This window comes from Macaca fascicularis, chromosome 15 (assembly GCF_037993035.2).
Source record: "Macaca fascicularis isolate 582-1 chromosome 15, T2T-MFA8v1.1".
Classification (NCBI taxonomy): domain Eukaryota; kingdom Metazoa; phylum Chordata; class Mammalia; order Primates; family Cercopithecidae; genus Macaca; species Macaca fascicularis.
The window spans coordinates 43,150,428-43,177,887 of NC_088389.1; the positions used below are offsets into that span (position 1 = coordinate 43,150,428).

At 42.9% G+C, this 27,460-nt stretch overlaps 1 protein-coding gene across 3 annotated transcripts in view; it reads left to right on the forward strand.

Annotated features, from left to right (window-relative positions):
* Positions 1 to 4,007: 4,007 nt before the first annotated feature.
* Positions 4,008 to 27,460, forward strand: part of TNFSF8 (TNF superfamily member 8) — a 39,121-nt gene continuing 15,668 nt past the window's right edge. For 2 of the 3 annotated variants that reach the window (XM_005580960.5, XM_005580959.5), the window contains exons 1-2: positions 4,008 to 4,490; positions 17,005 to 17,047. In XM_005580960.5, the coding sequence (XP_005581017.2) occupies positions 4,296 to 4,490; positions 17,005 to 17,047 (238 nt within the window). In that variant the 5' untranslated portion in view covers positions 4,008 to 4,295. Of the gene's footprint in view, positions 4,491 to 17,004; positions 17,048 to 23,083; positions 23,654 to 27,460 lie in introns of those variants that run through there. The other variant, XM_074018106.1, reaches the window with a different exon arrangement.

Consider the following 27,460-nt stretch of genomic DNA (forward strand, 5'->3'; position numbering starts at 1 on the left):
TCAAATGGTCTCAGGCATCTGCATGCCCTGGAGTGCTTTGTTAAAACAGACTACCAGACCCCAGCCTGAGTTTCTGCATTAGAGTAGGTCTAGAGGGTCTTAAAGTGCCACCAAGTTCCCAGGTGCTATTGCTGCCACTGCTGGTGTGGGCTTACACCTGAGGGCCTCTAGTCTCTACGACAGAGATCTCCCAGTCCCTTATACAGGAAAGCAATGTTGGAGGAATGGCTACTGCTGGCTTCTCTTTATTTTTCAAAATGGGGTTCCTTCTTGAAGGGATGAGAGGTTAGTTCTATTTTTCCACTGAGTCTTAGGCACTGCAGCCACACCTCAGAAGCAAATTCCAGGCTGAAATGAGGCTGGGGTGATCACTCTCATGGTGCCATTCTCTGGAGAAGGATAGAGACAAGGAGTACAGTTGAGAAGAGAGAGGCAAGAACGCCACCACACAATTTCTTTACATAAGCCATCCTTCCAGAACTTTCTCTTTCCATAAACACGAAGCATAGATTGAAGGTCAACCCTACATATATGCCCAGCAGCAAGAAATGCAAGTTGACATGCAAAGACTTAGAAGACTAGGAAAGTGCAGACGGCCCTCGGGGACTCTCATCTCATGAGCCAGGCAACATTTACATGGGTTTACACACTTGGGTTCCACATGGAAAGAAGTAGAAAATTAGACAATTAGGTTATGTGGCATGAAAATAGAGATGTTCCAGAGAGACCGTGTTGGTGGACTTGAGAGATCTGGGCAAGCATTCCTGGAGACAGTGAGGCAGGTTGGCAAAGGCTAGAAGGGAGAGGAAGAACGGGAGCAGTGGAAAGCCAAGCAAAACGTGAGAGGAAGCCTGGATGCACCTGGAATATTAGCAGAGCTGGCATGAGAATGAGCAGAGGGGGCCGGGCATGGTGGCTCATGTCTGTAATCCCAGCACTTTGGGAGGCTGAGACAGGGGGATCGCGAGGTCAGGAGTTCAAGACCAGCCTGGCCAACATAGTGAAACCCCATCTCTACTAAAGATACAAAAAAAAAAAAAAAAAGAAAGAAAGAATTAGCCAGGTGTGGATGTGTGTGCCTGTAATCCCAGCTACTCAGGAGGCTGAGCCAGGAAAATCACTTGAACCTAGGAGGCAGATGTTACAGTGAGTCAAGATTGCGCCACTGCACTGCAGCCTGGGCGACAGGGCGAGACTCAGTCAAAAGAAAAAAGAAAAGAGAAAGGAGAGAGAGAATGAGCAGAGGGGACTCTTACACCTGTCTCTCTCCCTGCTGGTGTGTACTTCCTTTAGTTGTTCCCATTTCTGTGTCCCAGTTTCCTCCTTTTGTGGACTGAGGGATTCAAGCCAAATTTTCTGAAGTTTCTAAATTTTGTTCACCTTGGAGAGACCCCCATGCCAGAAAAGGGCGAATGAGCAGGTGAAGCTTAGCCCTTCTCTCTGTCCCACCTGTGCTTCAGCCAAAGCAACCCTGTTTTCTTATGTTTTTATACTCCTTGTACAGCTTTGCTTCCGAAAGGGTTTAAAACTTACTCAACAAGAAATTCTGCAAAGGCTCCTTCCATCTGCACATCGTATGGCTTGACTAGAAGACAGAAAGAAGCCAGTTAGCACAGGTCATGGATTTCTATGTTGGCCAGGCTAGGATATAGAACAGCTGGAAAGCAGAGAGGGGCTTAGAGCAATGGGGGTGGGAAATAGGGAGCCATTGAAGGTTTGTGAGTAAAGGAGTGCCACAGCAACAGAAATGAATTGAGCCCACAAACTACTGTACTAGGAACTGATCTGAAAATCTCAACTGCTCAGAAAGTTGAGTAAAAACAAAGGGTGATTTTTCCCCCTTGTCAGCCTTCCCTCCCAGGACATTGTACTGTATGCAAAACGGGTAACTGTAAGACAGACATTTTTTTCCACTGCCCTTCTCAGCCCCACAGGCCTTCAGGAAGACCTGAACTTCAAGCAAAGCCTTTTTATTTTTCAACACCCACAGCTTCCATTCAACAATCAGAAGTTTTCCGCTTTGATCAAAGGGGCTGAACAAGAGGGCCAAGGGAGCAACTGGTTCTCAGCAGCTCTGGGCAGACCACACAGCCCTTGCTACCCACTCACTGTCCATGCCCACCAGAGGACACAGCCTTCTCCTGAAATCAGCCAGGTACATGCCCCAGAAAACACTGGCTTGCCTCTTTCCCACCTTAATTACAAGACCAAATGAATGTGAACATGCTGTTTTCAAAACTAAACTCAACTTGGGATCACGGGGGTCTCGGTTTCCTTGACTGTAAAATGGGTATATCTCCCCTACTCTATTTAGCCCAGGAAAACAATTTATCTCTTGATGTATCTTTCGTCTCCAGGATCCATGCTTTTACAGACTCACTGGGAAGAAATGTCCAGACCACCTCCTAAAGACTGACCTAATTTGGGAGATGCTCAGAAGTTTTGGTTCTATGCAAGAACAGCAGTGGTAATAATCTAAGTTCGGCTTTAGACACAGGATATTTCCTTAGGGCATCTGGGATCTCTGCTGGCTCAAAGTGATGCACTGCAGCCAAAAAGTGAGCAGAAAGGAAAGGAGGTGCTACGCAGAATGAGCTTCTTCCAGGGTGATACCAAATGGAGCTATCAAAGACCCCCATCTGGAGGCAGCAGCTATGTGGTGATTAACATTTTAAATGGTGTTTTGAAATGGAGATCATTAGTAACCACAGATGTGACCTAACTCCGTCCCCCAGATAATCTGTCTGTTGTATCTAAATTCCAGACCTGGCCCAGTAGACCACTTGGTATGTTTAACAGGAATTGTCCAACACCATCCCCAAATCTATTTTTATTCATGGAGTACTCTGACATCATCTCGCTTGGTCTTCCTGACGACTGTAATGCAGATAGGGAACAGAGAGAACTATAAAGACTTGGATGACGGCCCAAGGCTAAGAAGGGAAAGGGCTGAGACCACACTTCAGGTTTTTAGCTTTCAGTTGCAGTGAAGATAGAATGACTTAGCACGAGCTTTCAGCCAGGCAGGCTGCAAAATGCACCCAGGTTCTTTCAGTGGTCAACACTTGAGACTTGGGTTGAGATAGTTTTCATCCTCCCTGAGCCTCAGTTTTCCCATCTGTAAAAAATAAATATTGCCTGCCTCGGAGGGTGGAGGTAGAAGTGGAGTGAAGCCACATGTAACTCCTAACGCTGTTCCTGAGACGGTAGAGGTTCAATTATAGTAGTCATATACACACACAACACATACACACACAACACACAACCCACCACACACAACACATACATACACAACCCACCACACACAACACATACATACACACCACACATGGCATGCATCGCAGATCACAAACGTACACCACACACACACTGCATACATATACCATACAGAACACACAACACATACACATACCCCATACCACAAATACACACACACCACATAGTACACCACGCAGAACACACACAGCCCCCACATTTCCACACCACACCACCTCACTGCCAATTCCTTCCCCTCTTCATGAGTTTTATCACAGGCCCAGGTTCATCTGCCGGTTTAACAGATCCCAAAACATTCTGCAGGAGTGTTTGTTCAAAAGATCGATGTTTCCAGATTCCTGCTCTCTGACAGTATCTTTGAACCACAAATTTCATACTGCCATGAGCCAGTCCCCCTTTGGAGAAATGTCTCCATTTGTGCGCCCCTTTTCCCCCAGGTAGCCTGCAGCAGGTCCCTTTTTCAGCAGGAGCCAATATGATCAAACCGAACCCTTTGGAGTTATTCCACTGCAGTCCGAGGGATCCGGCCTCCCTGAGACCCAGCAAGGACTCATTATCTGGGGAGAGCTTCTGAGGCGCAGGCCTCGCTGAAAGAAGGTGCACCTCGCTGAAAGAAGGTGCAGATTCTTGAACAGGAAGGCGTTTTGTGGCCGAGTCTAAACTAAACAGAAGTTGCTTTGTGTGTGTGTGCGCGCACACACACACACACACACACACAGAGTAGGGGAACCGTCATTTTCCTACGCGCCCTCTGACATCAGCCACCTTCTCTGTAGCTAGTTTCTCTGCACACAACTTAATCCCTGGCAATGAAAAATGAACCTCTCCCCCACCCTTGCTGCCGCCTCTCGACTCACGCCCCCAGAGAAGAGTTTCTCCGCCAGGCAGCAGGTGAAGGTTTTTTTCCAAGTCACATGATTCAGGATTCAGGGGGAGAATCCTTCTTGGAACAGAGATGGGCCCAGGACCGAATCAGATGAAGAGAGATAAGGTGTGATGTGGGGAAGACTATATAAAGAATGGACCCAGGGCTGCAGCAAGCACTCAACGGAATGGCCCCTCCTGGAGACACAGCCACCCATGTGCCGGCGGGCTCCGTGGCCAGCCACCTGGAGACCACCAGCCGCAGCTATTTCTATTTCACCACAGCCACGCTGGCTCTGTGCCTCGTCTTCACGGTGGCCACCATTATGGTGTTGGTAGTTCAGAGGACGGTAAGTGGACTCCTCTTCCTCCCTTTCCTTTTCTTGTTGTTTTCCCTAGAGAAAGAGCCCTGGGAACAAACGATATTCGTTTGTTGGTTAAGAGCAAAAAAAAAAAAGATTAAATAAATAAACTCTCTCTATATATATATGTATACTATAGTATATACTGTATAGCACAATATATTTATGTTACATTATATATATGTTATACAGTGTGTGTGTATGAGAAAGGGAGAAACGAAAGAGGAACTTAACTCTCTAAAATAATTTGGCTTGTTGAGAGAAATGTTGTTAGACCATCATCATCTTAAAACTTTGCAGACCTGTCTGAGCAAAACTGTGGAGGGAAGCTATTGGCCTTTCAAAGTTAAGATTTAAATCTTAATGAGCCAGGGACCCATATCAAGGAAGGAAGCAATAAAGAAACCTGATAACACATTTGCACAAGTTGCTATCGTGTCTTCAAGGACTTCAGACTGGATTCTGAAGTTCCGTATCCTAAGTCCGAGTGTCCTGGAGGTTTCTGAGGCCTCACCCGTTGCCAAGAGTTTTTGGTTTTGCTTTTGTTTTATATAGGTAGCTAAGTTTCAGAGGCCAGGGTCTAGAAGGGAAGGAGGCAAAAGAGAAGACCACGGCTTCTTAGAGCTTTGGACATTTTGGTGTTACAGCCAGCAAGACAAATCGAAAGCTTCTTCTTAAGCCACAACTTTGAAGAAGTTAGGGCGTCACAAAAAAACAGCACATAAAAGCAGAAAGTTGAAAGGTTTTTAGCACCTGTTCTCTCTGAGGTTCCTCACAATACTAAGCAATTGTTGGGTGCACGCTGTACAGGGTCAGACTGTCTTGGGAGTTTTACTTTGAAGTAAATGGTAAGATTTGTTTCTGAAAACAGAAGAGGAGGAGAAAGAGGAAGCTTCTTCATATTTTAGGAAATTGGTGTTTACAGAGAATCCACCAGTATGTATTATGTAGAAAATGCTGTAGTAATAGCATATATTGCTCGTGAATTTTTTTTGATGAAGTAAAGTTGTTAATTTGGGTAATTTAAGAACTGCACCCACCCACATGACCTGCCAAAGTGAGAATATTTCTGTTTCTTACTTCATAGCTCCTACTTTTCATGGTACTATAATCCTGCAGAATTTATTCTGGTTTTTCTTCAGTTTTCTTAGGCCAAATACTCTACAGCTTATCAATTGCTGGAAAGAACTAGGCTTTAAAAGGCTTTGATATCTATTTCTCAAGGGTCATCAAGCTTTGAAATTAAATGGAAGCTTTGAAGCTCATGTCTCTACAGAAGTGAAAAGAAGGAGTCACAAATATTTGATTTAGATAGTGGAATTCTTAAAACTCATAATTTAATGGGTTTATCTACATCTACTAAGTATAATAATCTTGAAAACACTTTAGGGCATCTTTTCTTCTGTAGGGGCTCTGCAATTTCGGTAATTTGAATTTGGAGTAAACCAAGGGTGTGTCATTTTATAGCAATGGCCAAAGAAAAGAAATTGAAGTGTCCTTTAAGAAGTTCCTTAGTTAAAGGATCCAACTAAAACTGCTGAGAGAGAGATGGTGGAAAAATGGTTGGTGATGGTGATATATAAAGCTAGAGAGAGCTTCAGAGCTCATTCCTATCCAACTTTTAGTTGAATTGATTTCTTCTATAAAAGAACCAGAGCAGATCTTTCTGCCTCGTTTTTGTAAATGTGGAAAATGAGGTGCAGAGAGGGAACAGGGCTTGAACTACGTCACCGTGAGAAAGTGGTAGAGCCAATACTGCTTGATTGTTTGATGCCAGCAGCATCCCCTTTGCCAACACAGACAGCCACAGAAGCACTAAGAAACATTGCACCCACTCTTCTCTTGGGAGCTTTATCTTCTCGTGCATCCATTTCCTTGACTTACCCCTCATGTTTGGATATGAAAAGATTCACTGCAAAATCTGATTGTACAGTTTGGTGTGCTGTGATTTCTTAGCCCAGGAAATATCAGTTGCTTCCTTAAAACTGAGGCCTGCCATGTTAATAGCAGCTGTGATATATTAAGTGTCAAATGCATTGCACATATCATTTTCAATAAATTCCTCAGACGTTAACTGTTGTAAGATCTAACAAGAAAAAAAAAGCATCATTCCCATTAACTTGAGTTATCAGGAAGGGTTTCCTATAGGAAGATGGAATGTAGACTGACTTGAAAACAGGAATAACTTAGACAAGTGAAGAGACTGTAAAAGAAACTCAAGGAAATAAATCAATAGAAGAAAGCCAGGGAGCTTAGATTCACATCCCCATTATTAAAAATGTAATGAGTTAATGGTCAGTTAGCACTCTGTATGTGATGGGAACAGAGGTGGAGAACCATAGAATGGTTTTACTGGCATAAGAAGTCACACAATTCTTATCCCAAGACACATGTATGGACAAAATTTAAAACAACTAAGTCATCATATATAATAAGTGATGAAAGGGATACCATGAGAGCACAAGTTAAGGAGAGAGTGTATTTTTCCAGACAGGTTTAAGAAAAACTTTCCTGGGGACTAGAGTTTCAGGTTGGCTTGAGAAATGTGAACTATTTCAAACAGGCAGGGAAGGGAAAGCAGAGGAGAGGCACTCCTAGCCAATGGAACAGCATGAGCAAAGAGACAGAGGAGAGAAGATATAGAGAGTGTACGGAAATCGACAAAGCTTGCCTTGAGGTTTGACTTGAAGATCAGATAACTCCAAGCTTAAACTCCTTGGGAAAGACAAAGGAGGAACTTAGGTTTCTGTCTCACGTATTTATTAAATATCTACTGTGTGCAGGACATTGTTCCAAAGCCTTGAAAAAAAAACCAACAAAATCCCTGTCTTTGAGTTACTATGGAACGTACTTTCCAGTGATATTTTTAAAGTCTCAGTGGTGGTTGTATTTTGTTTTATTTACATTTAAGCCAGCATATTTGTAAAATAAATATTATTTTATATTATATAATAATATTACTTTATATTATAAAATAAATACTATTTTATATTATAAAATAAACACTTTATATTATAAATATTATATTATAAAATAAACATTTTATATGATAAATATCATATGATATAAAATATAAAATATATAATATGATATAATATATATTATATAAAATATAAAATAAACATTTTATATGATAAATATTATCATATATACTATTATATGATTTATATAATCATATCATATATAATATTATATATCATATAATATATGATAAATATGATATTATAAACATTTTATATGATAAATATGATATTATAAAATAAACATTTTATATTATAAATATATTATAAAATAATATTTATTATATGCTATTTAATATTTTATAATATAATATATTCATATATTTTATAATACATTATAAAATACTATACTCACATGGTTTAAGAAAAGTAACTAGCAAATAAGAGAAAAGGAAGTAAAAATCTTCACACTTTCCCCACCCACCCACTAATCTCTCTTCACCTAGATAACCACCATTGACAGATTCTTGTGTGTCCTTCCAAAAATCTGTGCATCTACAAATACACAGTACACACATCATTATAATAAACCCATAATTTTGCATCTTGCTTTATTCACTTGACAACACACTGTATATCTTAGAGATCCTTCCATCTCAGTACATAGAAGTTCATTTCATTCTTTTGAAGAGTCGCATAGTATGAAGTGTAAATGCTTCATAATTTATCAGTGTCTGGTGAGAGACATCAATGTTTTCTCTAGAATTTCTGCCCTCTGTGCATGTCTGCAAGTATATCTGGGGAATAAATTTTTAGTGATAGAAATGGAATGCGCGTTTTCTTTCTTTCTTTTTTTTTTTGAGACGGAGTCTCACTCTGTCACCCAGGCTGGAGTGCAGTGGCATGATCTCTGCTCACTGCAAGCTCCGCCTCCCAGGTTCACTCCATTCTCCTGCCCCAGCCTCCCTAGTAGCTGTGACTACAGGTGCCCACCACCACGCCCAGCTAATTTTTTTGTATTTTTAGTAGAGATGGGGTTTCACCGTGTTAGCCAGGAGCAATGTGCATTTTCATTTCAATAAATGTCAGTCTGTCTCCAAAGAGATTGTACTAGTATACCCCTGAGGAAGTAAAAGTCCTACCAACAGACTCCTCTTTACATCAATATGGAAAGAAAAAAATGATTTACTGTTGAGTAAGCACAAGAGTACATGCAAATAGGCAGCCTGCAACAGACTACAAAGTCAGGATGAAATTTCACACAATTCATCTAGCAAAGCAAAAGAACAAAAAATAAAACTTCTCTTATCTCTCAAAGGACAGGAGAATACATAAGGAGATAGACTACTACGTTAACACCAGAGGTAGGTGTTCGCATTTCAAAAAGGCTCTGAGGCCCTTAACCTTAGAGACAGCTTTGTTTTGTAAACCAGGAGACTGGGCTTCACTAGCCCCAGGGGAGAATGTAAAGGGTTACATTCCGAAAGGTTAGCGTAAAGGGTTCATGATTGGTAGGCTTTCAAGAAAGCAGCTGCCTCTTTTCCCTTTATAAGCAAAGAAAATTCTTTAAAAATAATAATAATAATACTAATAATACTCTTTTTAAATTATTTCCACACACCAACAGTGGAGCTGAGCACCTGTTTAAGGGTAGTGATTATTGGTGGTTGTGTGGTATTTTGCTTTTGTTTTTAAGCTCAGATACAAAATAGAAGTGTAGGGTAAACACACCTGATATAGCAATAACTGAAGCATACCCTTAGAATAACCATGTATGGCAGACACGTCTGAATGGGTGTTCCAAACGAGAGAATCCAGGAGTGGTCAACCTGGAGACTCATTCCTTGTCTATGAGGAACATCTGAGTCCCCAGCCCATCCCGTGGAACTTGGGTTGTACAAGAGATTGAGGCCTGAGTACGAGAGATTGGCTGTGGAACTTGGGCCGTACAAGAGATTGAGATTGAGGCCATTAAGGGGAGGCCGTTAAGTGAGCATGCTGTAGAAACTGCATGCTATATGAAAAGTGGTTGTGGTTTTCCTGCCCAGCTCACTACCACTGGACTGTATATAAGGTGAATATGTCGTCCACCCTGCTGCCATGAGATCATTTCTGTCCATAAAGCAGTCTTCCTGTTCAGCTCGCTGCCACTGGACTCCTCCCCTCTATGTAAGCCCCCAGTAAAACCCCCATGTCTTGTTTGCTGACTCTACACCTCTTCTTTAGCCTCTTGAACATGGTGCCTTCCCTGTTGAGGCTAATGGGAGTTCGGAACAAGAAGAAGTTATTTGGAATGCCCCATGACACTTCTCTCTACCCAAGGTACTCCCTCCACCTGATATTCATCCCATTTAGCAATCCAGAAAAATCCACTGTAAATCTTCCCAGGAGCGAGCCCTGTGTGAGGTTATGTGGAGAGTCCCAAGTGGACTGGGCAAGACCCTGTCTTCTGGGAACTCTGTTAAATTGAGCAGATGAAGCCCAAACACCAAGTTCTTGGATTCTGGGCAGAATGGCACAGAATGCCACAGAGCAAAGGAGAAGTCATTTCTGCTTGGGATGAAGGAGGGGTTTGCGGAAGAGCTAGAACAAAAGTCAGGCTTCCAAGAATTACAACAGTCATGGCTTATTCCCAAAGTCTTATTCTGAAAATGTTCAAACCTACAGAAAAGTAGAATGGCAAATGCTCATATAACCTTGCACCTAGATTGGTGTGTCAGTATCTTGCTGTATTTTTGCTCTCTCTAGATAAGGATATGAAAGTAAGCTGTAGGCAGCATGACCTTTCACTCACATGAACTTCAGTACTCATCTCTTAACTAACTGCAATGCCACTATCATAGCCAAGAGAGTTGATACTAATTCATTAATATCATCAAATAATAACAATATATGGTCCATATTTTAATTTCTTTACTTGTTCAAAAATGTCTTATATGTATGGCTGTTGTGTTTTCGTTTGTTTGAACAAATCTAAGGTCACATACTGTGTTATGATAATATCTGTTTTAATCTAGAACTTTGCTCTTTCAAGTGTGGTCCTGGGTCTTGTTAGAAATTCAAAATCTCGGCCCGGCGCGGTGGCACAAGCCTGTAATCCAGCACTTTGGGAGGCCGAGACGGGCAGATCACGAGGTCAGGAGATCGAGACCATCCTGGCTGACACGGTGAAACCCCGTCTCTACTAAAAAATACAAAAAAAAAAAAACAAAAAAAACTAGCGGGTCGAGGTGGCGGGCGCCTGTAGTCCCAGCTACTTGGGAGGCTGAGGCAGGAGAATGGCGTGAACCCGGGAGGCAGAGCTTGCAGTGAGCTGAGATCCTGCCACTGCACTCCAGCCTGGGCAACAGAGCGAGACTCCGTCTCAAAAAAAAAAAAAAAAAAGAAAGAAAGAAAGAAATTCAAAATCTCAGGGCTCACCCCAGATCTTCTGAATCAGAATCTGCATTTTAACAAGCTCCCCAGGTGATCTGTATGCACATTAAAGTTTGAGAAGCACTGAGCTAAAATCTCCTTTGCCCTTTGGTGTTTGTTTTAAATAACATTGACCTTTTTTTAAGGGTCCAGACCAGTTCTGTTGTAGAAATCCATTCATAGCCTGGATTTGTATTGGTATTGACTTGTGGTTATACTTAGATGAAACATTTTTGATAAGAATAGTATATAGGTAATTCTATACACTTCTTATTGTAGCACAGCTAGAGGCATATGTCAGGTTGTCCCATTTTTGATGACTATAGGTTTGATCACTTGATTAAGGTGGTGACCACCAACTATCGCCTTTGTAAAACATTTTTCTTTCTCATTAATAAGTAACCTGGCCAGGAGCAGTGGCTCATGCCTGTAACCCCAACACTTTGGAAGGCAAAGGTGAGTGGATCACTTGAGGCCAGGAGTTTAAGACCAGCCTGGCCAACATGGCAAAATCCTGTCTCTACAAAAAAGACTAAAATTAGCAGGATGTGGTGGCACACACCTGTAGTCCCAGCTACTGGGGAGGCTGAGGCAGGATAATCGCTTGAACCCGGGAGACCAAGGTTGCAGTGAACAGAGATGGCACCACTGTATCCCAGCCTGAGTGACAGAGTGACATTTCATCTAAAAAAAAAAAAACAAAAACAGAAAGAAAGGAAGGAAGGAAGGAAGGAAGGAAGGAAGGAAGGAAGGAAGGAAGGAAGGAGGAAAGAAAGGAAGGAAGAAAGGAAAGAAGGAAGGAAATCTATGTATGGGATAATACTCTGAAGACATAAATACCCTTCATTTGGTGGTTTTGCCATTTCTGAATGATCCTTGTCTGAATCAGCTAATGCACTGAGGGTTAAAGAAAGGGAATGCCTAAGTCTGTCACTTCTTCCAAATTTATTAGCTGTTATTGTTATTCTTCTGTAGAGAAGAGCTCACCATTGGAAAGATGGTAGCAGGAGGAGGAGGAGGAGCAGGATATTCCAGGTGAGGCGAAAAAAGAAAGCAGTGGCACAGCCCATAGGAAGGAAAGCCCAGGTGTGAGGAGAGGAGTGGTAGGGCCAGAAGTCAGTCCAGATTGTACAGAGGAGAAGAAATGGAACTAGGTGACAAAGAGATTTGATAGAAAAGACTGAGAGGACAGGATGCCACTGCCATGTTCAAACTAGGAAGATTTCCTAAGCCCATATCTGAGCCCAAATCTACACTCAACCTCCTACAGCCATCTCTCAAGACCTCACGTGTTCTGATTGCCTACTGAGTAGTGTATTTAAGACCTTGTTACTCAAGGTGTGGTCCATGGCCTGGCAACATTGGCATCACCTGGAAGCTCATCAAAAATGAAAAACCTAACGGGCCCTCCCTATTGAGTCAGAATCTGCTTTTACCAAAATCACCAGATGCTGGTCAGTCTTTTAAAGTGGGAGAAGCACTGCTTTAAGCAACTGTGGTCCAATTCTCACTTTGGCAGACCATGTGCTCCCAGTAAAAATAGTCTTCCCCTGAGGATTTTCCATGACTTCTATTCACTTTTCCATGAAACTTCAGGAGATTTTGCTGCTCAGCTTTATCCTGCCCTCATCTAGAGAGGCAATGTAGCAGGACATTGAAGAGCAGTGCCTTCAAAGTCAGACTCACCTAAGTTTGAATCCCTTCTGTGCTATTCACCACCTGTGGGACCTTCTGTAAACATTATCACATTATGAAATCACTTCTCTAAGTCTTGATGAATCCCTAACTCTTGGGGTCAAGTTAAAGGCCAAATGAAATAATGCATATAGAGTAACCCTCATTAAGTGCTCAATGAGTTAGCTTGAAAATAAGAGGTATTCTTGGCAAAAGTCTCTGTGGGCCATGAGCCAGATCCCACCTTACAAGACTACGTGAGGGCAGCAAGGAAAGGAATGTGGACTTCCCCCTGTCATTTTCCAAACAGAGTTGCCTTTAATCATTTTTGGTCCAAGAGGGCATTTTGTGTCCAAAGCAAATTCGGGAGCTGATTGCATCTGCTGATCATTCCTCTGTGAAAACAAACAAGTCTTTCAAGGTATTGAGGCAAATTAAGCACATCGTTAACATCAAGGCAGTGCTCAAAATAGCTATGCTTTTCAAGTACTTGCTAATACTTTATAATATCTTATGATGTCCACAATAACCCAGTGGAAAGATGGATTATTACCAATCTAATCACTGATTAAAGGAGAGGAAAACACTCCTAGGCAGGGAAGATTATTGGGATGGGGTTCATTTTACCTGGAGACAAATAGGTTAGACATGACCATTCCCCTCCTCCATACATGAAAAGAACTTTATTATTGTTGGGAATACTCATCAGACATCTACAGGGGCCAAAAAAAGAGGAAGTACACTTAAGAAGTGTAACTGGTTGATAATCACAGAGACAGTTTCCTGAGCTACTCAGTGGAGCTGAGAATGAAAACCTGGGAGAGTCCATTTGTTTGTGCCTGCATTCAGCCTAGGCACTACCTTACTCAAAGCCAAGTCATCGAGCAAGAGAGTTCACATTTCCAGAGCTAGGACCCAGATCCCCAGACAAGATTAGGGAGAGAATTCTAGAACTGGGGGACATCTTGCCAAAGAGGAGTTGGTGAACAACACTTAGTATAATACCTGTTTATGAACAGTCTTGATTGAATTTCAACAGTCATCATCTCCTTAGACCCTGCTTCTCCACCTCCAAATACAAGGACTGCTTATAGGAGAGAGGAGGAGGTAGGAATGAGCTCTTCTATCCTTGGTTTCTGGAAACAGCATCTTTCCTGGGTCAGTGGAAAGGACACCAGAGAATTTCAGTCCAAGATCTGCCTCTGACTCATGAGTGCCTTGGTTTCCTCCTCCATAAAATTAGCCTGATGGACTGAAAGATGTCTCAGTCTCCCTCTGGCTTTGATTGTCTAATCTTGACTACCATGGTAGCTAGGAAAAGCTGTAAAGACCCTGTCCCAAGAGCTCTTCAAAATAGGAATAGTCACGCTTCTGTCGTGGATTTCCTGGGCCCTTGGTGAAGGTTTAAGCCACAGGCTTCTTTCCTGTTTGAAGTGCTCTGCTTTTGACATCTGCTGTCTGAAATTAGGAAACCAGAAAGCATTCAAGTGTTAGAGAGAAAAGAGGCCTTCCTTGACCCCCATATAAATTAGGTCCTCCTCTCTGATATTACTTCTCTAGCTGTGCTATTCAAAGTGTGTTCTGTGGGCCACGAGTATCAGTATTACTCGAAAGCTGCCAGAAATACAGAATGTTGGCCGGGTGCAGTGGCTCACGCTTATAATCCCAGTAGTTTGGGAGGCCCAGTGGGGGAGATCACCTGAGTTCAAGACCAGTCTGGTCAACATAGCGAAACCCTGTCTCTACTAAAAATACAAAAATTAGCCGGGGGTGGTGGTAGGCCCCTTTAGTCCCAGCTACTGGGGAGGCTGAGCCAGGGGAATTGCTTGAACCCAGGAGATGGAGGCTACAGTGAGCAGAGATTGCGCCACTGCACTCCAGCCTGGGTGACATCTCAAAAAGAAAGAAATACAGAATGTCAAACCCTCCCCAAATCTGCAGAATCAGAATTTGCATTTTAACGAGACTCCCAGGTGATTCGTATGCACATTGAAGTTCCAACAGCATTACCTTAAAGCACCATGATTCTTTTCCTCCATAGCTCTTGCCACAACCTGCAATTCTAATTACACATTTATTTATATTTTTTAAAAGGCTGCCTTAATGACTAAAGCATAAAATCCATAGGATGTCTTTTAATGACTAACATAGTTCCTACCACAGACCAGGTGCTCATCCAAGGTGTGCTGCATGAATGATTCTCTAGGACTTCCCGAACTGCTAGCAGCCTCTGCAATGATGGCTCTACCAGGTTTGCTATTCTAACCTTTCTCACTGTCCCTGTATATGTCCCTGGGCAGCTGATGAATTTGATGGTTGTGGTAAGACATTTCAGTGCATATATTTTTCTTAGTGCATTTGCACATCACACTAATCAATGGTCACGCTTGGCAGTAAGTTGTTTATTAAATTTTAAAATGTTGTGTGTTGTCTCACAAGAGCAACATAAAGGGGAATTTTGTGATATCAAGTTTTCCTGCAAACTGCATGCATAACTGAAAGACTACAAAAACTTACAGCTTTGTTAGGTTAAAAGCTTTCAACTAAGGCAACAAAGTCATAGACTATTACAGTAGGAAGGGCCTTGCAGGACAAGTTTGCCTCCCTTCCCTTGAGAAGCTGGGGCCCAAATGTTTAAACTGACTTCCCCCATCTCCAGATTGGTGCTGTGCCAGGGCTTTGCCTTCAGGAGACGTCCTTGACTCACTACCATCCTCTTGCACTAGAGAAGAGATCCATGCATAAGAAAACAAGCTTTCAGCGGAAGGCAAAGGACAGAGCTCCCAGGGAAATGTTACAATAGTAGGGGAACTCCAGATGTTCATACAGAACACTAAGAAAATAAGCTGTGGGCAGCTGCTAATTTCTTGCTTTGGTAGAGGTTAGGAAGTTGGTTTTTTCGCATACACATGCTCACACCTCTCTAGGTCTTTATTAATATTTTAATTCAATGCAATACAGGAGATTCCAACCTGGGCAGGTCAAAAGATGAATAAGATACTTTATTCCTTCTCGGCAGAATGTTGTATGGATGTCTTCATGGCTGGGGAGAAAGGGGAGGGAGAATCAGGGTGCAAGTCAGTCTCTGAAGAATTTATTAGGGGGAAAGAACTGTGCCTCTCTGCTTCTCTTAACTCCTTGTTGAGAGCCCTTGAACTAGAACCTCCCTTAAATCACCTTCAATCCCCAGCCCAAGATTCCCTCCTTCGAAAGACAATCTGTTTCTCTCAACCTCTTATTTGTGTAAATATTTACATATATATTTGTTTGTTGCAGAATAAATAATACATAATCTAATGTAAATGTTTAAATGTATAATATGCATTTGTATGTATGTATATTACATGTATATACATATTTGTATATTTAAATATAAACTTGGAATAAATCCATAAGGGTGGGGACCCAATTTAATTATGGTGTCCTCGCAATGCTTAGCGTATAAACACACAACTAATTCAGAATTTCCAACCACAGGACAGATAGAGATGTACCTTCCCAAGTATGTTTACAACATACGTTCACAGATGAATCGAACATGGAAAAAAAAAACCACATATACTTTTATAATATACTTGATTATTCTCATGTTGACCAAAAGGAAAAAGAAAAAGAAAAAAAAAAAACCCCAAACGTGTGGAGAGGGGAAAAGCACCAGATTGGGAGTTGAGTCCCAGCTCTAGCCAAGTGATAGCTCACACCTGAAATCCCAGCACTTTGGGAGGCCGAGGCAGGTGGATCACAAGGTCAGGAGTTTGAGACCAGCCTCACCAATATGGCGAAACCCTATGTCTGCTAAAAATACAAAACTTAGCTGGGCGTGATGGCGGATGCCTGTAGTCCCAGCTACTCTGGAGACTGAGGCAGGAAAATCACCTGAAACTGGGAGGTGGCAGTTGCAGTGAGCCAAGATAGTGCCACTGCACTCCAGTCTGGCAACAGAGCAAGACTCCTTTTATAAGACTCCGCTGAATGTAGTGGTGTGCACCTGTACTCCCAGCTACTCAGGAAGCTGAGGCCAGAGGATCGCTTGAGCTCAGGAGGATGAAGCTGCAGTGACCCATGTTCATGCCACTGCACTCCAGCATGGGTGACAGAGTAAAACTCTGTCTCAAAAAAAAAAAAAAATAGAGTCCCAGCTCTGGTCCCTGATCTTCTATAAATTAACTTTGTGGCCCTGGGCAAGTCATTTCATCTCACTCAACCCCATGTCTCTTGCCTGTGAAACAAGGACAGTATTGCATCTTGCATTTCTAGTAGTCAGACTGTCAAACAAGTGAACAGAAAGCCCATTGGAAACCACATCAGTGAATTAATTTTTAAAATTTAAGAGGCAGGCAGAGGGTAAATGGTAAATTGCACAGTACTCTAAGGACAACAAAATGAAAAAGAAAAAAAAATTGTTTCAACTGAATGGCACACCTCATGTTGCTTTTTTCTTTCTTCTCTTCCAGGACTCCATTCCCAACTCACCTGACAACATCCCCCTCAGAGGAGGTAAGATCTTGGAATTCGGTGTAAATGAGTAGTAAGTCATCTAAATGAATGCCATAAAGTGTGAAACCTGATTATCAACCAGAAACAACTCTATGACATGGCCCAACAGTAAAGTGTGTAGGGATGGAGGCAAGGGCAGCTCAGGACTGAGGTGATGCACCTGAATTCATCTTAGTAGCTCCTGAACTCATCCCCACAAGTCTCCTACCAGCCCTTGACACTCCCACTAATGAAAATTCTACCTCTGACATAGGCAGGACTGCAAGGCAGTGTTTTGTTAAAAGCTTGAAACCTGAAATCAGATAACTGGGGTAATGAATCTTGGCTTGACTTCCCACCTGGGAGCCTCAACTCCTCATCTATTTAATGGGAATAATAATACTCACCTCATCAAGGTATTGGAGAAGCCATTCAGATCTCATCTGTAAATTGCTTGCCATGGCAACCAGCACATAGTAATCATTAAATAACTAATAATAACTAAAATGTATAATGAAGTCAAGGACTTGTGAAAACAGACTTCCTCCTCACTCCTATATTTCCAGTCATTGAAGTCACTAATTAACACGTCGTCTCTACTAGCCTCAGAGGGATGATATGCTGAGTTCAGTTAACATCAATGATGAGAAATTTTCAGATGACCTGATTAATGTTTTTATTGCTCAGAGAAGGAAAAGGAAGACCCAGAGAGGGAAAGTGAAGCATCTTGTCCAAGGTCATACAAAACCAAGCCTAGAACCCAGATGTCCTCATCTCTAATACAGTGTCTTTTCCACCCAAGAACACCAACCCCCATCTCAGTCCTATAACCTTTAGAACCTAGATGGCAAACACAGCTGGATAACCAGAAAGCTCAGAGCAAAAAGTAAGGAAGTGAGTTGATGTAGACACCAGGGTAAGGGCACAAGAGTGTCTTTGAGTCCAGAGGAAACAGATGAGTGGACACAGCTCCTCACACTCACAGCATCACACTTGGAGCATCCTTCAAGTTTCCCTTGGCCATGCCTTTCCTGTGGTTTATCACCCAGAGACTTCAAAAGTAGGGGCAAAAGTCCCCAAAATACAAGAATTCTGGATCTTTCAAGGCAGACTAATAATCACAGCCTTGTCAACAATCTCTCATTTTGGCTGGAATGACTTAGCATGTGACCTCAATTCCAATCATGTCTATGCAGACAGTCACATTAAGATTAAAAGGAGCATGGTAGAATGCAGGGGTAGGCAGACTTTTTCTACAAAGGGCCAGATAGTAAACGTTTAGGCTTTGGGGGCCACTATGTCTCTGTTGCAATTTGTCAGCTCTGCTGTTGTAGTGCTGAGCCCGCCTGAGTACATGCAAATAAGTAGCCACAGCTGCATTTCCATAAAACCGTATTTATCAAATGAGGTGGTGGGCTGGATTTGGCTTATGAATTGGAGGAGTCACTGCAGGCTTTGGAGTCAGATGTTTCAGTTAAACACGTAATGCATGTTCACACGGAGCTTTGGAAAAACCAAAAGACTCTGAGTGAACATAAACTTGCCCCTCCCCACTCCCACTGTTCCACCACCACCTCCACCCAGACTTTCCAAGAAAGATGGAAACTTTTCGTTTTTTGACAGGGAGAAGGGATTTTTAACACAAACACGGTCTCAGTGACTTGGATAGTTTTGGTTAGGTAATAGGACCTTAGCCATTCTGGATCTCAGTTTCCTCGCCTAAAGAGCACTTCAATGCAAAGTTGCCAAGTGCAGGGGCTCTAACTAATATTCTGGTCCCATAATAAAGTTGATAAAGTTTTCATCAGTCCAAAATGGAGTACAAAAAATAAGGACACAGTAGCCTCCTTTTCACAGGGCCAACTATATCTAATGTTAGAGGCACTCTTCCTCTGAGATGGTCCTTCAGTTTTCTGTGTCAAAATGTCCTTTCTTTTACAACATGAAGTTGATATAGACAGGAGTTAAGTTGGCTTGCTTTTTGCCAGAGTTATTTTATTTTGTTTGAATGATCACAATAGGCAAAATAAAAAGCTGTCCACTCCATATTGGCCTCTGAATTTTCACTTTGGGGACAAATTTCCTGGATCTATAAAGTCCAAACTTTTGAGAACCATGGACTAAATTACTTATCAGATTTCTTCTTATCTGGACCGTGAATGGGAATATCAGAACACAAAGTAATCAAAACCAACCTCAGTTTACAATTCAATGTTTCCACAACCAGATTTTTTTAAATGCTAATAATATTAGGTTGGTGCAAAAGACATTGCAGCTTTTGCCATTATGTTCAATGGCAAAAACTATGATAATGTTGCACCAACTCAATAATCCCCACTGGGACCGTGAAACTTTTGTTAAAGACCTTCCCTCACCTCCTTTGGATTCATTCTCACCTCAACCCTGTGAGCAAGCCACAGCAATGTGGGGAAGAGTCTTCCCATTTTGCAGATGAGGAGCTGAGGCCCAAAGAAGCCAGGTGATTTGCCCTAGGTTATACAAGGAGGGAATGGCCAAGTGAGAATCCAGGGCTCCTCCCTCTTCTCCCTGCATGACGGGCTTCCACCATGAGATGCCAGTGACCTGCTGGAGGTGGTACCTGACTTTCTCTTGCTTTTAATGCAAGTCGACATCCCTTTAACTCAGCAATCTGCAGACACTGCAGTAGGGTGAGGTAGAAAAAAATATTCCTGGGCTCCAGAACTCCACACCAACAAGTCTTTTCTCCTCTCTGAGTCTCATCTGTAATATAACAGCAACGTACTAAATGCCCTGGAGGAGTCTTTCCAGCTTTAACGCTTTATGAGACTATAATTCTCTTTTATTTATTTATTTATTTATTTATTTATTTATTTATTTATTATTATACTTTAAGTTCTAGGGTACATGTGCATAACGCGCAGGTTTGTTACATATGTATACTTGTGCCATGTTGGTGTGCTGCACCCATCAACTCGTCAGCACCCATCAACTCGTCATTTACATCAGGTATAACTCCCAGTGCAATCCCTCCCCCCTCCCCCCTCCCCATGATAGGCCCCGGTGTGTGATGTTCCTTGTCCAATATGTAAAAATAGAAGAAAAAAAGCCTAACAAAAATCTCAAGGAAATCTGAAGCCACAGCTTCCTTCCCCAACGAACCCAGCTTAAACAGGCACAGAAGCAGTAAATTGTCCCTTTTGAAAAAAGCCATTGCAAGACATTCCAGGCAGAGGGGAAGCATCTTCCAGGTACTCTTGGGAGGAAGCTTCAGGGACAGCATGTGGTTTGTCACTAGACAGGAAAAGGGCAGAAGCCAGACACCTTCTAGGGAGCCAAAAATCTTCCACCGTCAGCAGAAAATCAGCAGTGGCTCAGAGCCTGGGATGTAGAGCTATGTGCCCACGCTAAAGAGAAACACAAGATACACTTCTCTACAGAGGAACCACTGAAAACCAAGTCCTTTTTGGTAATGAAAGGATTTCTAAGTCCTATCACAAGCTTCCCATTCCTGGCCAGGATAGCCCCCAGCCAACTACCACCTCACAGGCAGTAAACCAGGAAAAGCGCCTGGGAGGAGAACCTTTCCCCACACCCTCTCCTTTCTGGGTTTTAGTTTTCTCACCCAGAAGACAGAGTTAATAATGACTCTTGCATGAAGCCACCATGAGGATGAAATGGAACAGCAAATGTGACCCTCATCTGATACCTAGTTGAACCTATGTCCTTTGGGCATAGGATCTACTCTATTCTTTCATATGTAGATAAAATGTTCCCATCTCATTTCACAAATGGCATGGAACCAAGGAGAATGGTGTAAAGAGAGTGAAGCTCATCTTTCTCCTCATCACTCCTTGTTTCACTTTTCTGCTTCCACCAAATTTTGAATCTCATGTCTGCACATGGTTTGTGGCTTATTTGCCCAAATCAGAGAAGACAGCCACTTTTGCCTTGATTTCACAAGTTTGAATAGTAACCCACATTTATGAATAGCGACATCTACAGAAGGATTTGGGGTATGCAGAGAAGCTGGTAGGGCAGTGTAGCACATCCCAGTGCAGCCCAGCAGATGACGCAGAATTGAATATTAGGTCCCTCTGTTCTTGCAAGGCCTCAGCTATTACTGTCACTGGGAATTTCTCAAGGCCCAGCTCTCCTCCCTGGGATTCAGCCCTCCGACACCTGAGCTGACTCACTCTCCTTCCTATCTGTTTTAATGTCCTTCTCCCATTTCCCCTCCGCTTTCCACTTCCCTCACAAACTCTGCAGAAATTCAAATTGTACTGACTTTAATTTGCAGAATGATTCTGGTCCTTTGGTCTCACCTCTGGGCCTTCTCAACATACCCTGGTCCTTTTTATAATAAATCATCCCACCAAATGATAGCTCTTACCTGCACTAGAAGAATTATGTGGGCAGTGTTCTTTCTTATACTCCCTCGTTGCATCCATATAAGGCCATGGCAGAGTGAGAATAACGAACATTGACAGGTATCACTATGTGCCAAGAATTGGCTGAGTACTTAATAATTCACTCATGCAGTTCTCACAATAAGCCCCCAGGAATCATAATTAGCCCTATTTTATAGGTAAGGAAACTGGAGCACAGAGAGGCTTGTTGCCTTGCCTAAAATTTCAGAGCTGGTAAGGAGGGGCAAGACCTCAAATCCAGCGTATCCACCTTGCAGCCCTTACGCTTAGCTGGAATTGTATTGTAGACCATCTGAGAAAACTCACTAATGAGCATCCTTGCAGTGCCCCTACCTGGTGGTCCAGTCTAGGGACCCTTCCAGGGCTCTTTCAGCTCTATCACTTCCTCAGCACCTGCTGCCCCCAGCTCTTGGCTTTCATATCTCAGAAGTGTACTCTCTGTTACCAAGCTCAGGGTCACAGAGGGCCACTTGTGGGGGGGCCACACGCATGGGTTTGAATGAGGTGAAGTGCTGAGGGGAAACATGGCCCATGGCGAGGGTTCTAGAGGCTGAATTTCAGCTCTGGCTTTGCAGCTGAAGGGTCATGTGCCTTGGGACAGTTCCTTCCCCACTGCCTACCAGTTAAAACAGATCTGCCTTTCCTACAAATGTAATGTAGCCTCCAATACCCAGAGGTTCCCGGAGGAAGTTGGAACAGTGGATAGACCTTGTGTGGGTCCTAACAACTCCACCCTCACCTGAATTCAGTCTCCAGCCAAAGTTGGGGTACCAAATGCAGAGGACCGGCCAGGAATTTGGAATGCTGACATTCGAGTCTTGGGACTTGAAGCAATTCACTTTCCCTCTCAGGGCCTTGGGTTTCCTGTTTTGTAAAATATCAGAAGTGAGGGAAACAAGCCAGATGTCCTAACCCTGAGATGGATTTTGCTTTGATTATAGCGTTCCATGAATCAAACAAATATCTTAGGATACTTTGACTACCTTAACATTCTAACATTTGCAATTTTATAAGGTGTAGCAGGCTACCCTCCTTCCCCCTCCCCTTGCTAAAAAGAAAATGGCATTAAAGAAGATGAAGTGAGGTTGGTTCTCTAATTTTACCAAATGAACCCACCCCAAAGAAACAATAAAAGCTGTGCCTTGAAGGCGGTGACACTAAACCAAGACTAGGTCCTCACCAAGACCCAACTATCCCTCATGTCCCATGGTCACAATGCAGACAACAGCAGCCCTAGCGGAACACCACACTGGAAGCAGTCAAGAGGCAACATGCACTTTGGGAGGCCAAGGCAGGTGGATCACGAAGTCAAGAGATCGAGACCATTCTGGCCAATATGGTGAAACCCCATCTTTCACAAAAATACAAAAATTAGCTGGGCATGGTGGCACACGCCTGTAGTCCCAGCTACTCAGGAGGCTGAGGCAGGAGAATCGCTTGAACCCTGGAATCGGAGGTTGACGTGAGCCGAGATCACGCCGCTGCACTCCAGCCTGGCAACAGAGTGAGACTCTGTCTCTTCCTCACAGCTCCTTCCCCTAGAAAGACAAAAACTAGCAAGCAGAAACATTTCTGGATCTAGAATGCCCAGTTCATATCTCTCTCTCTCTCTTTCTCTCTCTCTCTCTCTCTCTCTCTCTCTTCACAGCAAGAGAGAGTGCTCCTGCGCAGAGGGAAAACTACTTTTCAGATAAGTCACAGGTTTCAAAAGCCTATTTGCTTCTCCATTTACTTTACACTCACTCAAAATCTACTCTTAAACTCACTTTTTCTTAAAGCAGAGCTAACAGGAATCAGAAATCTCTCACGAAAAGAAAAGAGAAGGAAGGAGTGAAGGAAGGGAGGGAGGAAAGAAGGAAGGAAGGAAGGAGGGAAGGAAGGAAGGAAGGAAGGAAGGAAGGAAGGAAGGAAGGAAGGAAGGAAGGAAGGAAGGAACTAGACAATGAGCCACTCAAAATAAAGTGGAATGGGATCCTGGAGAAGCCTTCAGAGTTCTAAAGCCATCTGCCCCTAATCCCCACATCCCTGCGACCAAGAGAAGAGAAGAGAGAGAAGAAGAGAGGAGGTGCAGGGGAGGGGAGAGAGCAAGAATAAAGAAAAGGAAAAAAAGAAATCACTGAGTTACATGTGAAAATTTATACTTGAATTTAGCACATATAAATCACAAGTCTTTGAATCCAGAGGAAATTTCAGAGTTCCTCACAATTCAGATAACACTTTGGAGAAGGAGGGAGAAAAGGAAGAAAAGAAGGAGGGAGGGAGTAAAGGAAGGGAGGGAGGGAGGAAAGAAAGGAAAGGAATTGAAGGAAGGAGAGAGGGAGGGAGGAAGGGAGGGAGAGAGAGAGGGAGAAAGGGAAGGGAAAGAAAGCAGGCCCATTCCTTGAAATTTTTTTGTTATGCATTTCATTCAAACTATCTAGACACAACATGTGTTGGCTTAAGTTTCTACATTTCAAGCAGCACAAACCATGGACTAGGGCATAGGACTCAACCATTGTTTGGTATACTTTGGGTGGTAGACACCAGGCTCATTTTTATGCATTATCTCATTTAATCCTCCCAACAACTCTCCATGATAGTTATTTTATTATTCTCACTTTTAGGAAGAAAAAAGGACAGTTCAAAGAGGCTGCATGGATTTTGCAAAGCCACACAGCTAGTAATGGCAGAGGTGGAGTTTGAACCCAAGTCTGTCTAACTTTTTTTTTTTTTTTTTTTGAGATGGAGTCTTGCTCTGTCGCCCAGGCTGGAGTGCAGTGGTGCGATCTCGGCTCACTGCAAGCTCTGGCTTCCGGGTTCATGCCATTCTCCTGCCTCAGCCTACCAAGTAGCTGGGACTACAGGCATCCACCACCACGCCTAGCTAATTTTTTTTTTTTTTTTTTTTTTTTGTATTTTTAGTAGAGATGGGGTTTCACCGTGTTAGCCAGGATGGTCTCAATCTCCTGACCTCGTGATCCACCTGCCTTGGCCTCCCAAAGTGCTGGGATTACAGGTGTGAGCCACTGCGCCCGGCCAAGTCTGTCTAACTTTGTAAACTTGATTTGAACCCAAAACTAACTTTCTAAAATTGCTGCCATACTTTTGCATTTTGAACAACTAGGGAGTGTTTTTTTTTTTAAGATTATTAAAATGTTAGTGGATTTTATCCTATGTCTCCAGATTCAGCTTTCCCTTTAAATTATAGACTTTAAAGGTGCTTCTTACTTACCCACCGTAATGTCAATTCAACCTGTGTTTAGTATAAATGAATTCCAAGGAAATGCCCATAGAGTCAGATAGGTTTACTGACTGTTGCAGATACACTGAAACAAGTCAGGACTGAAAAGACCTTAACATCCCAAGGAAACTAGGTGGGGTGGAGGTGGAAGGGGGAAGGCAGGATTTAAATTATTTAAATTAATTCCAACTTGATCTTAATTTTATTTACTGATCACTTCCTATGTGCTCAGTCAGCACTAAGCCTGCTTATATAGGCATTCCTCAAATCCTTTTGGAAATCAGGATCACCTAGTCATCCTTTGTTTAACAAAAGGTCCGTCCTGCAGTTTATCTCTCCATTACCAGTTGGCTTAGTGATATCAAGGAAATGGTCAAAAGCCTCAATTACTTTTGTACCAACCTAATAGTTGAAATTACCCTTGCTCAGGTTAAGGACTCACTTTGAATCCAAATTTTATCCAGAGAGGAGAGACTGTCCTCTAGATGTCACTGTTGGGACTCTCCTAGATATTCTCCCTGAAGCCACAAACAAAGAAGCCAGGGCATGGCAGATGCAGAGTCATTAGGATAATCCCTTTCCTTCTTGGAAGGATTAAAACATTTTTCAACAAATGTAAAGAGGATTCAGCACACATTCCTGGAAGCATCAGATAGACTTAAACACTTAGGTACTTAATTGAGAAGCTCGCATCCATCAGATAATGTCATGAGCGTCATTTTAATGAACATTTCATCTGCCAATTCACTCTGCTAAGTGGCATTGCTAAACTGTGCCACTATAACAACAAAGAAAAGAGGAGTAAGGCAGAAAGAATCTACTTTACTGAGTGTCTCTTCTAGCCACAGGCCACACTGATCACTTGATATCCACAGTCTCATTGCATCTTCATGACATCCATACATTTAGGTTGATTGTTTTAATTCTCACTTAATGGATATGGCAACTGAGGCTCAGTAAGGGGAAATGACAGACCCAGAGCTAAAAGCTCTGACCAGAACTCAGGTACTCTTTTTGCGATGCATCGTGTCTTCCTTGTTCTTATATCTAAGGTGCTGTACATCTGGAAGGTACCTGGCACTCAAACCACATACCATCTGGCCAGGATGGTTGGCTTGGTTTGTTTTGCTATGGTAGAGCCGCCTTGAGCATACTTGCTTCTTTACATGCCCATGTTGTAACTTGGCAGTGTTCAGTACATGGACCTGAAGTTATCTGCTGGCATTCTGCCACAAGATGGAACCCAGGAGCTCATTAGTACTTGTTTTCTCAGCACCTCCAGCTGTCTTGTCAGTTTTCAGCTCCAGTGTCTGTAGTGGCTGCAAACCCACTTCTTCCTGCATTTAGCCCTTCCTATTCCACAGGAAGACTGAAAGTCAGAGAAGAGTTCTGGATTAGGAGTCAGAAGCCCTGTGTTCTGAAGCCAGCTCCACCATTTACTTACTGTGGGGTCTTGGGCCAGACTCTAGTCTCTCTGGGTTCAGTCTCACCACTCCTAAAACTAAGATCTCTGTTAGCATGGCATTTAATGACCCTTTCTATCCAACGCTGTGAAATCTCAAGGTGAAAGCTAGTCTTAAGGTTGCCATAATCTTGACCTTCTAGAATATGGTCCTTTCAACCGCCTCGAGCAACCTCTCTTTCTCTCTCTTTCCTCTGTGTGAAACTGGCCAGGAGGGTTTTGTTGGCACATCTTTCTCTTCACCCTCTCAAACAAAACCACAGAAAGTCCCATGATCTTCCTAGAAGAGGCTAAAGCTTGGAAAGATGATTTACAAAGCCGATGCATATGAAGGCTTTGGTCCTCAGGGAAGTTCACGCAGTGCTAGGGTTGTCTGAAAGATAGACTGCCCTACAGAAGGAGTAAGGAGTCCTGGTCTCTGGTCCTCTCTCTCACTAACTCTCTGGATGACCTAGGGCCAGCCTGCCATAGGGGCAACACTGAGGAGCACATGAGTTATGTGTTTACCAAGCCTGAACCAGGAGATCTCAGGGAACTTTCATTTCTCCAAACTATGCAAGTCCTTACAGAACCAGACTATTCATAACTTAGATTGTCCTCAGAGCTAAAATGTTCTGTTCTAGTACTGCAGGTGTCTGAAAACCTGAATGTGTGAAGACATAGTTTCCTACCTTGAGTAATGCAACATGCCCACAAAGATAGACAGGTGCAGCTGGGACTGACTCCCCATCCCAAACCTTCCCACCCCCACCACCAGCAGATCTGGCAGAGGATGGCTGAGTCTGTACAGCCTGCTGAAATAAGCTAGGTAGGCCCTTTTAGATAGATCGTCAAATCCACACTGCCCTTCATCTATTAGATTGGTGCAGAAGTAATTGCCGTTTTTGTTATTACTTTTAATACCAAAACCACTATTACTTTTGCACAAACCTAATAGGGACACTAGAGCCCAGAGAGGAGAAATCCCAGAATTCTAACTCCTAGGTCATCAGCTCAGCTGTGACTTGCAGACAGTTCTCATTTCCCCCACTCTGATGCTCTGTTCTTCAAACTAAACCTCTCCAGACATCACTTTTTGCTCCCTCTGCTCCCAGTCTTCAGAATTCCAGGGACATTGCAGGATTTCAGCTGCATGTAATGCCACCATTTATAAGTCACGTTTTTCAGTCTTCATAACCAGAAAAGAAAGTTACATCATAGACTCACAGGGTGATGAGAAGACTCAGACCACATGGCTGATGACCCGTGAAATGTTCATCTAGCTCTTGACAAGAGCCTCATGACCTCCAAAGCAGCCTACCTCTTTTTTGAGTAGCACTGACTGGTCAACTCTGTGAGCTGCT